General features: G+C 49.9%; 1 protein-coding gene across 3 annotated transcripts; it reads left to right on the top strand.

Annotated features, from left to right (window-relative positions):
• Nucleotides 1-5000: 5000 nt before the first annotated feature.
• PDRG1 (p53 and DNA damage regulated 1) lies at nt 5001-12501 on the top strand. 3 transcript variants are annotated; one of them, XM_009216364.3, is made up of 6 exons: nt 5097-5219; nt 7003-7150; nt 7454-7604; nt 8571-8645; nt 10894-10974; nt 11570-12501. In XM_009216364.3, the coding sequence occupies exons 3-6, from the start codon at nt 7505-7507 to the stop codon at nt 11650-11652; spliced, it is 339 nt and encodes a 112-aa protein (XP_009214628.1). In that variant the 5' UTR covers nt 5097-5219; nt 7003-7150; nt 7454-7504; the 3' UTR covers nt 11653-12501. The 3 variants fall into 3 exon arrangements, with proteins under 3 accessions (XP_003904943.1, XP_009214627.1, XP_009214628.1); XM_003904894.3 differs by lacking the exon at nt 7454-7604 and having other exon boundaries at nt 5001-5219; nt 7075-7150; XM_009216363.3 differs by lacking the exon at nt 7454-7604 and having other exon boundaries at nt 5013-5219; nt 7075-7150; nt 11192-12501.
• Nucleotides 12502-12771: the final 270 nt, after the last annotated feature.

The following is a 12771-nucleotide window of genomic DNA, read 5'->3' as shown; positions in this document are numbered from 1 at the left end:
CTGGTGTCCCCATCTGGCTGCATGACCTTGGGAGGGTCCCATCCCCTTTCCTGACCTCAATGTCCTCATCTGCCCAATGGGATTCAGATTTTTGTGTTACCCAGGGATGTGGGAGGATGAAGTGAGGGCGTGAAGAGAATCACATGAATGTAAGGGATTATTCTCCGGGTCGGGGAGGAGACAGGGTGGAAGCACCTCTTCTACCCTAGCCAAGCCCACAGGGGTGCAAAGGAAGTGGAGGGAGGAGCTGAGGACCACCCAAGTGAGCACACAGCCCATCTGCAGGACAGGAGCATGTTGTCAGCAGCTGGGAGGCCCAGCCAGAGCTGGTAGGGCAGCCACCCAGGCTGCTTGGAGAATCTGGACATTAAAAGGATTCCTCTCACTGCTCTCTTAGTGCAGCTCCAGCCCTGTCACTTCCCCAAGCCCCCATTTTCACCCTCCCACCCCCTCAACACATACACACATATCTCAGAGGAATGCACTGCACTTGCCCCTCTTCACCCATCCTATCACCAGAGCCACGCGGGGCTTTCACAAGGTAAACCCAATCATATCTGTGCCTGCTCAGCACCTTCCAGCAGCTTCTCAGGATCTGAGAACAAACCAGTCCCCTTACGTTAGTGGATAAGGCACGATCCCAGGCCTCACCTTTAAGAGTCTGGCCTCAGAGAGAATCTGCCTTAAGTAGAATTCTGACTCTTCTCCTCATTCATTCATTCATTCATTTATTCATTCATTCAAAATTGTTTATTAAGCACCTACTGTGGGAGCCAGGCACTGTTCTAGACATTTGGGAGACATCAGTGAAGAAATGAATGAAAGATTCCTGCCCTCAAGGAGCCTCTCTTCTAGCAGAGGGAGACTAACAACAACCATAAGTAAATTATATGGCAAGCTGGGAGGTGACAAAAGTTATGATGAAAAGAAAGAAAAAGAAAAACTAGAGCAGAGGAAGTTGATCAGGAGTAACAGGAGGGGCAGAAGTTGCATTTTAAACATGGTGGTCAGGGCAGGCTCCAGAGAAGGTGTCATTTAAGAAAAGACGGCCAGGCGCGGTGGCTCATGCCTGTAATCTCAGCACTTCGGGAGGCTGAGGTAAGCAAATCACCTGAGGTCAGGAGTTTGAGACCAGCCTGGCCAACATGGTGAGACCCCTGTCTTTACTAAAAAAATATAAAAATTAGCTGAGCATGGTGGCACACACCTGTAATCCCAGCTATTTGGGAGGCTGAGGCAGGAGAATCACTTGAACCCAGGAGGTAGAGGTTGAAGTGAGCAGAGATCGTGCCACTGCACTCCAGCCTGGGTAACAGAGTGAGACTCCATCTCAAAAAAAAAAAAAAAAAAGGAAAAGAAAATGAAAAGACTAGTAGGAGGTGAGGGAAGGAACCATGTAGACATCAGGAAAAAGTGCAGGCGGAGGCAGCGGCCAATCGAAAGACCCTGAGGCAGGACTATGCCTGGCTTGTGTGAGCAGCAGCAGGGAGGTAGTCGAAGACCCAGAGAGGGGGACACTTTTCCAATGAACAAGACAAATAAGGTCTCTGCCCTGGGGAGCTCATGACTACAAAGCGAGGTGTTTAGAGAACAAAGGTGGTATGGGAAGTGCAGAGATGAGGGAAGTCCAAGAAACTGTGGGGGCCCAGAGAGGACTCGACCCTCAGGAGGAGGTAACCCCAAGCTGAGCAGTGAGGGCTATGGAATAGTTACACATGAATAAAGGCATGGGAGAAAATTAATCTAGACCGATGGGGGAGTATGTGCAAAGGCCCTGAGAATCCCACCACTGGTCACCAACCCCACTGCTGTCTCTTGGTGCAGTGGCCACCCTCTCCTGCCTGGATGATTATAGCAGCCTCCTCTTGGGTCTCCCACAGAGGGGCAAAGAAGCTAGAGTATGCAGTCACTAACGCCTCTCTTTTCTCGGTAGGAGTTCACACTCGTGGATATTAATTCACTGCATTCCCCTCTCAACCTGCATCCATGAGCAGAGGAAGCAGGAAGCCACAGGCATATGCAGCAGTGTCTGCAGATGACCTCTGGGGAGACCCTAGTGGATTTTGGGTGGGGCTCTGCCAGCGCCTTCTACAACCCTGTGTGCTCAATGTCTCCTTCTCCTCTCTGTCCTACCCTCCCCCCCTCACTAATTCTATTCAAATACACTGGCTGTTTCCTCTGCCTGGAACGCTCTTCCCCTAGATATCCACAAGACTCACCCCCTCATCTCCTCCACACTTCTGCTCAAATGCCATCTCCTCAGACACACCCTCTCTGACCATCTTATCTCAAATGGCCCCTCCATTATTCCCTCTCCACCTTATCCTGTGCTATCTTTTCTTTTCTTTCTCTCCTTCCTTCCTTCCTTCCCTCCCTCCCTCTCCCTCCTTTCTTTCCCTTTCCTTCCTTCCTTTTCTTTCTTTCTTTTCTTTCTTTCTTTCTTTCTTTCTTTCTTTCTTTCTTTCTTTCTTTCTTTCTTTCTTTTCTTTCTTTCTCTCTCTTTCCTTTTCTTTTCTTTTCTTTTTTAGAGAAAGGGTCTCACTCTGTCACCCAGGCTGGGGTACAGTGGCACGATTGTAGCTCACTGCAGCTTTGAACTCCTGTGCTCAAGTGATCCTCCCACCTCAGCCTCCTGAGTAGCTGAGACAACAGCCGCACACCACTACATCTGGCTAATTTTTTTATTTTTATTTTTTTGGTAGAGATGGGGGTCTTGCTATGTTGCCCAGGCTGGTCTCGAACTCCTGGTTTCAAGTGATGCTCCACTTTGGCCTCCCAATGTGTTGGGATTACAAGTGTGAGCCCCCACATCAGGCTGCTATTTTTCTGGTAGCACTTTTCACCACCTGACATATATTTACTTGTTTGTATGTTGATTGTTTGTTTCTCTCACGAGACTGGGAGATTCCTGAGGGCAGGGACCATGTCCAGTTTTGCTCATGGCAGAATCCCTATCACAGAGCCTGGGAAGTCAATAAATAATTGTGAAATAAATGGTTCTGAAACTGAAATGCTCTCCGAGAGTCTTTCTGAGTCTGACCATTTCAAAGTCTTGGAAATGACTATGATTCCCCACCCCAACATTTCCAGTGGCCAGGGGTGGCCTCTAAGGGCCAGTCACCACCAAGAAGCTGCTAATCTGGGAGCCTCTCTCAGCCTCTCCCCATCCAGGCCCATCTGGTAGGGGTCAAGGGTCAACGTGGTCCAGCCCTCTGTGGGTCCTGAGGTAGAGGAGACACAGTTCTGGGGTCCAGGCCGAGGGATGCCTGGTGAGCCCCATTTCTGCTTTGGCAAACATCCCCCTTTCCTTCTCAGGGCCTGTGTCTGCATTTTTGAACCAGAAGGTGTTTATACAAAACATCCTGGGTTTGGCGACAAATTCACCCTCAGTGAGGAATCCTTAATGAATCTCCCTCCTTCCCCACACCAGGTGGCTGAAGGAAAAATTAGCTCTGCCTCTGGTAGTTGAAGGCAGCCAAAGGCTAGGCAACACAGAGGTGCTGCTGGGGCTTCTGGGGCCACAATTTTTGGGGAGGGTTTTTTCAGGGTCCAGAAATGGCATGGACACCAGGCACTCCTGGCTTGCTGTGTGATGAGGCACTGTCTTTCTCATGGCCTCAGTCTGCAGCTGTGAAATGGGGCAGTAATAATCCCATCCATACAAAGGTTGCTTTGACACTCAAGTAAGGCAAGGGGTGTGAAGGGTTACAAGAGGTCAAAAGGAGAGAAGAAGAAGCTGGAGTCAGAGAGGCAAAAGATCAGAGTGATAATACCAGTTCTGCTCTTCAGACTTTCAAAGTCCTTTCCCAGCACCTTTTACAGCCCTGTGGGCTCAATGCCTCCTTTCCCTCTGACCTCCTGCCTGCTTCCCCCTGCCCATTCTGTTCCACATACACTGGCTGTTCCCTCTGCCTGGAACACTCTTCTCCTAGAGTGTTCTCTAGGAGAATCATGGCTCTAGGAGAGCCATCCACATGGCTCACCCCTCACCTTCTTTTCAAAGCCTTACCTCTCTCTGAGTTCTGTTTTTTTTCCAGCTATCCAATGAGGAGTTTGGGCATGAAGACCTCGTGGGAACTCTCTGGTTCTGATGGTAACCATTTTCCATCTTCCTGCCTCCTCTGGGAAGTCCTACCAATCCTACAACCCACACCTGTTTGCTTTTCTGAGCTACCATTTCATTGCTTACTGCCCATAGTTTTCAAGTCTGTTCCTTATGTATAGGCCAGTTACTTTGGGCATTGGGTCCAACACAGGGGCTCAAGTGAACTCTGGTTAAATGGAATTAAAAGTGATAAAGTGATTACTGCTGGAGTGCAGTGGTGCCATCAGAGCTCACTGCAGCCTCCACTCCCCAGGTGCAGGTGCTCCTCCCACCTCAGCCTCCTGAGTAGCTGAGACCAACAGGCGCGCCCCACCGCACCCAGCTAATTTTTTTTTATTTTATTTTTTATTTTTAGTGGAAACGGAGGTTTTACTGTGCTGGCCAAGCTGGTCTCTAACTCCTGGGCTCAAGTGATCCCCCCGGGCTTTGGCCTTCCAAAGTGGGATTATAGGCATGAGCCACTGCGCCCAGCCGATTCCTACTTCCTTCCGATTCTGTGGAGAGACACTGAGGCGGATTTTTATTCATCCCCTTTTTATAAATTAGAAACTGAAAGTGTCAGAGATTAAATATAAGTCACACGGCCACATGGGCCTTCTTGGGGTTTCTTAGCCAGGGGAAGAATCATATTTCCCAGGTCCTGATCACTACCTGCCATTAATTGTCGGTGTTTCCCACTGGAATGAAGTTCCATGAAGGCAAGGATTTTGTTGTGTTCACTGCTGCATCCTAAGCACCTAAAACTGGTTGGCACATGGTAAGCGCTCAAGAAGTATGAACAGACGGGGTCAGAGACAACCCACGGACTGAACTCTCTGAGCCTGCAGAGGGCGCTCCAGCCCCGCCCCCAAAGCTAGGCCCCGCCTCTCGCAGCCGGCTGGCGCACGAGCGTTGGAGCCTGCGCACCACCGTTCTTTTAACTGCGCAGGCGCGCCGGAAGCCCCTTGAGAGCGGCGCATGCGCAGCGGGAGTCGAAACGGAGACCCCCGGGGTCGCACGACAGCCGTAGGAGGAGTTGGTGGGCGGTATGCTATCGCCCGAGGCGGAGCGAGTGCTGCGGTACCTGGTAGAGGTGGAGGAGCTCGCCGAGGAGGTGCTGGCGGACAAGCGGCAGGTGAGAGGCCCGTCCGCGGCGCTGGGGCCTGGCGGCCGGCGCCGTCGGAAAGCCCGCGGGGTCGCGGAGAGTTGACCCGGACAGGCGGTTAACGGCTCCGAGGCGACAGACGTGGGCCAATAAATATTCGGCCGCTACTAAGCAAGCGCCTGCGCTGTGCTGGTCATTCCTCGCTCTTCATCTTTTCTCTGCCCCTTGCCATGCTCTCTGAATCTCGACCCATCATGCTCTGGGCGGTTTCCTGAGCACCTGTTTCAAAATGCACTTCCCGGCCCCATGGTTGATCTGGGGGCACCGCCCTGTAAGGCCCTCGGGGAGAGCTAGAACCGAAAAGAGGCCTGAGGGGGCCTTGTGACCAGGAGGGGGTGGGGACCTGGGGGAAGGTGGCGCCCTGTTTATGGGGTGCCTTGTAGGGGGTTTGGGTCAGGCTCTAATTTAAGTGCCAAGCTTTAGAAGGGAGTTCCTTGGGGAAGGAGGGTGACGTAATTGGATTTAGGTTTTAAAAGGATCCCCCGGCTGCTGTGTGGAATACAGAATATAGGCGGGCAAGGGTGAAGGCAGGGAGACGGGTGAGGGGCCATTGCTATGGTTCAGACCAGAGATGGATTTGGACTAGGTAGTGGTGGTGGAGAGAAGTGAAGGGGTCAGAAATGTATTTTGGAGACAGACTCAGTAGGCCGTGATAGTGGCTGTGTAAATGGGTGAGGGAGCCACGGGAGTCGTGACTCCCTCTCATCTCCAGTTAGAAGGGTCAGGTATTTACTGAGAAGGGGAAAACTTGGGCAAGAATCTGTCAGATTAAATACTGGATCAGGGTGTGGTGGATGAGAATAATAAGAGCAGTTAAAGTTTATCAGCAGGCCTGGCGCGGTGGCTCACGCCTGTAATCCCAGCACTTTGAAAGGCCGAGACGGGCGGATCACGAAGTCAGGAGATCAGGACCATCCTGGCTAACACGGTGAAACCCTGTCTCTACTAACAATACAAAAAATTAGCCGGACGTGGTGGCGGGCGCCTGTAGTCCCAGCTACCCGGGAGGCTGAGACAGGAGAATGGCATGAACCCGGGAGGCGGAGCTTGCAGTGAGCCGAGATTGCGCCACTGCACTCCAGCCTGGACAAAAGAGCGAGACTCCGTCTCAAAAAAAATTAAAAAAAGTAAAAATAAATAAATAAATAAAGTTTATCAGCTACTTACTATGTGCCAGGTACTGTGTTAAGTCATTTAATTGCTGGCTCAATAACCTGTGAGGTAGGTACTGTTTGTAGCTCCATTTTGAGGAGGAGTAAATAGGAAGGTGAAATTACACAGCTTGAGGCAGACAGCAGGATTCGAACTTGGGTATTCCAGCTCCAGAACCAGCACTCTCGTGCAGTATACTGTACTACTGCTTCACTTCCTTAGTAGCTATTGTGTTGTTACCACTGTCTCAGTGCCCCCAATCCTGCTGTTCCAATCTAGTACTGTTGGGTTTCTCATATTACTAGTTCAGAATCAGCTGGAGAAGTTTGTCCAAAAATAAACATTAGGCCTGCTTAATCAGTGTAGGGGAAGGGTTTCCACTCCCCTGGTGATTCTGATATGCCCTAAAGTTCGAGTGGATAATGCAGAATTTCCCGTTTAGTCAGCACGTTTTCCCAGCATCTTCTCTGGGCAGAGGGCAGCTGCACACAGCATTGTCTTTCAGACCAGGAAGCTGAGTGAGAGAAGAAATACATTCACACATCAATCCATTTTAGGCAGGACATTGGATGTAACCAGGAATAATTCATTGTCTCTGCAGCTGTTGTCTGTCAAGAGGTGACAGCTTGGGGCAAGAGATAGCTGAGTTCCCTCCTGTCCCTGTGGTTTTCAGATTGTGGACCTGGACACTAAAAGGAATCAGAATCGAGAGGGCCTGAGGGCCCTGCAGAAGGATCTCAGCCTCTCTGGTAAGTTGAAATTTTCTCAGTGCAGCCCTGGAGGCCTGTTCCATTTTCCTTTAAGGCCTTTACCTTGTCCCTGATAGAGATCAGGCAGGAGGTCACAGCTGTATAACTCAGCCTTGTGGGAAATTGAAACAGTCTGAGGAGATGGGGGAGCAAGTTTTGCAGTTCTGGCACAGACTGTGGTTCAGGATTTTGCCTGCTCACTTCAGTGACTGGTTGTTAGCTCCTGGCTTAGCAACAATGGCAGACACTGAGAGAGTGTTGGGGATGTATGAAACTGATGGTTCCTGCCCTTGTGCTTTACAGATGAGGAAAACAATGTAAAATGTGTAATTGAAAGTTGTAAGAAAGCCAAAGATGGAATTGGACTTCGGGTGGGTGTTGAGAATATATATCTGGAAGAATGGGAACCCTTTAGATGAGGCCGAGTGGCTGTGGCAGAGGAAGCAGATGTGGAGTAAGTATGGCTGGAGAGAGGGGCAGAGACCAGGCCATAATGAAAGGTCTTGGGGGATAAGGGAGGAAGTTTACATTTTGTTGAAAGTGCACTAGAATGTGGAGAATCTTCCAGTTGCTTCTCATCTCATCTGAGTAAAATCCAGAGGTCCTGCAAGACTGAGTAATCCAGCCCCCATGAATCCATGAGTGTGCCAATATCATCTCTGCCCCCGCCCCGCCCCCCATGACTCCATCCACACTGGTCTCCTTGCTGTTACTTTATTTATGTATATGGAAACAGAGCCTTGCTGTGTCACCCAGGCTGGAGTGCAGTGGCGTGATCTCGGCTCACTGCAACCTCTGTCTCCCAGGTTCAAGTGATTCTCGTGCCTCAGCGTCCTGAGTAGCTGAGATTACAGGCATGCACCACCACACCCAGCTAATTTTTGTATTTTTAATAGATACAGGGTTTCGCCATGTTGGCCAGGCCGGTCTCGAGCTCCTGGCCTCAAGTGATCCACCTGCCTTGGCCTCCTAAAGTGCTGGGATTACAGGCGTGAGCCACTGTGCCTGGTCCCTTGCTGTTCTGAACACCCCAAGCACACTACGGATCTTTGCTGTTCCTGTTTCCTCTGTTTGGCTCACTCTTTCCCCAGATGTCTGCAGTGCTCCCACTCTCACTTTCCTTGGGTCTCTATGTAGATATCGTATAATCAGTAAGGCCTTCTCGGACTACCTGGTATGAGTAACAAGGTCCTCCTCTGGCATTGCCTAGCCATCTTAGCCTGCTTTATTTTTCTCTACAACTTTTAATCAAGGTGTGAAAAATCCTATCTTTGTTTATTCTCTCTCTTCCACTATAACATAAGCTCCAAGAGGGCAGGAACTTTATCTTGTTCTGCTGTGTTGTATCTAAAATAATGCCTGGCAGATAATAGGTACTCAAAAAAAAAATTGTTGAAGGAATTACCATTTGCTCTTTCAGAAGATGTGATGGTTTGCTTTGGGAACATGTTTATCAAGATGCCTCACCCTGAGACAAAGGAAATGATTGAAAAAGGTAAGGCCTCCTGGGGATGGGTCAGGGATGTGCTGCCTCTTCCACCAGCTTTGGTCTTAACCCAGAACAGGGAGTCAGGCTTCAGGCAGCTGGAGGAGAGGCAGCTCTGTCACAGGGTTCAGACTGCTGTGGGTTTCAATTCCACCTCTGCCACTGTGGGTTATTTCCTCATTTCTAAGAGGGGAATGTGTCTATGCAGCACAGCTGTGAAGTTGAGGTAAAACACTATGTGTGCCTAGCATAGTGCTTTCTTACTAGTGAGGAATCAGTTGGGCTGCAACTAACAAAACCAAACAAATTGAGGCTTAAGGAAATATGCTTCTTTTACTCTTGCATAAGAAATTGTCCAGAGGTGTGTAGTCCAGGCCTGGCATAGCTGCCCAGCAGTGGCACCTTAGCATATTCTCCTGGTTGTTGTTTCATCATTGCAGGCCTCATGTCCTCATGTCCTCATGCCAGGCTGGAGGAAAGACAGAAGGCTTTTGCCACATAGAGCTTTGCCTTCTATTTTGGAAGTGAGGCCATCTCCTCAGGGACTTCCTGCCAACATCTCATTGGCCAGACTAAGTCACATGGTTACCCATAGCTGCAAGAGAGCCCGGGAGAGTGAGCTTTTCTTTTTCACATGCCCTGCAATAGAGACTGGGTTGAATATGGAGGTTTGGGGAGAGTAAACGTCTAGGGTCTGCCATAGCTTGGGCACTCAGCGTACTCAGTTTCCACAGCCATAATCTGGAAGCTCTTTGGAAAAGCATCTTAAAGCAAGTCAGGCTACAAATGGATTATTGGCTAGAAAAAGAACAGGCTACACATATTTTTTCTTCCATAACCTTGAAAATGGCCAAAAGGACAAGCCAGGTTGACTCAGTCCCTGAAGATAGGGTGTCTTCACACCTCATGAAATAAAACTTCTTTTTTTTTTTTTTTCCTTGAGACAGAGTCTTGCTCTGTCACCCAGGCTGGAGTGCAATGGCACTATCTTGGCTCACTGCAACATTGCCACCCAGGTTCAAGCAATTCTCCTGCCTCAGCTTCCTGATTAGCTGGAATTATAGGTGCATGCCATCATGCCTGGCTAATTTTTGTGTTGTTTTAGTAAAGACAGGGTTTCACTATGTTGGCCAGGCTGGTCTTGGAACTCCTGACCTCAGGTGATCCACCCGCCTTGGCCTCCCGAAGTGCTGGGATTACAGGCGTGAGCCACTGCTCCCGGCCAATTACATAAAACTACTAACAGAGAAAGCTATATCCAGCATGGAGAAGTTTCCAACTGTTGTGTTGAAAAAATACAGTAATAATATGGTTATAAAATTAAACTGCACTTGGTGGTGGGCTGTAGACTAAGCTTTCAGAGGGGTCCCTTGCCTGGGTTGAGGATCTTGTTGGCTCTTTTGGTCCCCAAATGTGGTCTTGTCACCGTACCTAGAGGGGTTCTGAGACATCATCAGGTTTCTTGGGGATCAACACAGGCTAAACAACCTCATGGACACTGGGGTTACTCATTCACAATGAGAAATAGAACCAGGCTATAAGACTTGGCCATTCAGGGTTTCTCCCCGTCAGAAAGAGTGAGTCTGTGGGGAGACAGACTAGCCAGAATGTCACTCGTGAGCAGGTAGAATTGGCTGGGTGACTTCAGTTGATTAGTCAATGAGGCTTTGATAGCCACCTCTGTCATCACACCGACTTTTCTCAGGGGCAGTCCAGGACACTAGGAGACCCTTTTCTGTTCACAGTGGCTAATTAAGTTAAGCCTGAGCATTAGGCTTTCGTGTTGATTGTTTACGTCACATGTTCACACAATCATATTTTTCTAAAACCCCCCCACCTTGATGGACTCGGGTTTGTAAAATTTCTTAGGCATCCATTTTCTAGCCATCTAGGGTAGGCTGAATCTAGAGATGCTTCTTTGTTTGTGCATTGGAGTTTTCCATAATTTCATTGTGGGAGGGCGGCCTAAAGTCCTGATGTTGCCTTTTCTGTCCACTGACCACCTCAAGGTACTTTGCATAATGCAAAAAAGGCCAGTGTAATGGAAGTCGGGACTGCTGTGTCCTGGGCTCTCTGAGTGGTCCTGAGCAGGTCATGTCCCTTCTAGCCTTGAATCATTCCTCAGTTGGCCTCTGATGTCTCCTTTTCCTTCCTGAAAGCTACACGCCCTTGCTGGGGAGAGGCTGGCATCTCCACTCCTGGGGTCAAGTCTGTCTAGTACAATCTCATCCTCTGCTTGCCCCCGTCATTTTTTCAGATCAGGATCATCTGGATAAAGAAATAGAAAAACTCCGGAAGCAACTTAAAGTGAAGGTCAACCGCCTTTTTGAGGCCCAAGGTATTGGCCTAGCAGGGACTGGAGACGAGGAGGGGAGAGAATCATCAGCATGGACTTTGAAGGGCAGGGGTGGGAAGCCCAACCCTCAGAGGTGGGCAGTGGCCGGGGCAGCCTGTGAGTGGCCCTGGAGGTGTGCACAGTGGTTGGTTGTAGCTGCCCAGGGACAGAATGGACGGGAATTTATAGAGTCCTAGTCCTGTCACAGCTTCTTTTCCAGGTCCCAGGAACCGCTTGGGGTGATCTCACGTTATACATCAGGGCATGGCATGGGGATCAGATAGCTCCGACTGAGGAAACTCAGAAGGCTTCAGTGAGTGATTGAGGTCAGAGCTGAAATTCTTGATAAACACAAGCACTCTAGATTGGTCACAGGTCTTGGAAAAACCTGAGACAGCAGAGTCATGACTTTGTAGGTTCTTGGTGACACAGGAGTGGTGGTGATGCCTCATCTGGTGCATTGCAGAATTGGAGGCCCATCCCTGCCAGACCTCCAGGCCAAGTTTGGCAGCATTAGTGCAGCGTCAGCCCCTTTCCTGGGCCTGGTTCCAGAGCCAGCAGGAGGCCTGACATGCTGATGGATCATCTTCTCTCCTAGGCAAACCGGAGCTGAAGGGTTTTAACTTGAACCCCCTCAACCAGGATGAGCTTAAAGCTCTCAAGGTCATCTTAAAAGGATGAGACTCAAGAACCAAGATGGGGGACCAGCAACCCCCCAGGGTCATGGAGGACCCAGAACCCTCCAACCTTGACATCTGTAAGAACAGGATCTGCCCTGTAAGGGGACAGGCGTCAGGAATCTGGCCATGAAAACCTCTTTGTCTGTAGTGCTTGGCTACTCTGTGATGGCAGGAGGAAACCTTCAGCCTATCTGGCTGCTGGACCTGGACACCAGGGCTCAGTGGACACAAGATCTATTGATGGGCCCTGGTAGCCATCAGTGGGTGTGTGGGGCAGTGGCTGTGGGGGTGTAAGAATGACTGCAACAGGCACTTCCCAACAATGGCCTGCTGTTCACATGGACCCTGAGCAAGGAGGGAGGGAGGGAGGGGCAGAGTGGAGTTTCATTCCAGCATTCCCCTCAGAAGGGAGAGAGGTTTTCAGGCAGGTGCCATGGGATTGGAATAAACCAGGAGGCTCATGGGTGGTTGCTGAATGAAGAACAGAATCTTGGTGCTTTGTGGCTCACCACAGCCATCTGTGGGGCAGGCACACACACCTCCCTGCCAGCTCCATTTTTGCGCTTTTTCCCTGCTTGATTCCAAGAGGGTGCTGCCTAGCAGCCCTTTGTGGCCGCTCTTTACTCAGGAGGGCCTTGCAGAGTCCTGCACCAGGCCTGGGTGAGTGGGTGCACCTCTTACCATATATGACGTGTCAAGAGTACCCTTCCGCCCCCTCTGAAAGTGGGGCCTGGCCAGCACTGCTCGTTACTGTCTGCCTTCAGTGGTCTGAGGTCCCAGTATGAACTGTCATGAAGTCAAAACTCTTGTGTTCATTAAGGGCTCAATAAATGTTAGCTGAATGAATGAATAGCAGCAACTAGTCTTTATTTACCTCATCTAGTCCTTCAGTGAGGGCACGCCGCTCCATTTAGAATACCACCTATGAACATAGTTCTTGCCTTGAAATGAACCTGTGATAGGCAGGTGACAACAAATGGCAGCATGGCAGGGGCACACCTCTCCTGGTCCCCTTGCTTCTTGGCTCTGGCTCATAGTTACATAGAAACACAGGCTGTCATGGCCAGTTCTTAACGTTTTTTTCTTCTTTTTTGGAAGGAGTCTCACTCTGTCACCCAGG

Source organism: Papio anubis, chromosome 16 (assembly GCF_008728515.1).
Source record: "Papio anubis isolate 15944 chromosome 16, Panubis1.0, whole genome shotgun sequence".
Taxonomy (NCBI): Eukaryota; Metazoa; Chordata; class Mammalia; order Primates; family Cercopithecidae; genus Papio; species Papio anubis.
Note: the sequence above shows the minus strand (reverse complement) of the source record. Positions and strands in the feature narration are given on the sequence as shown.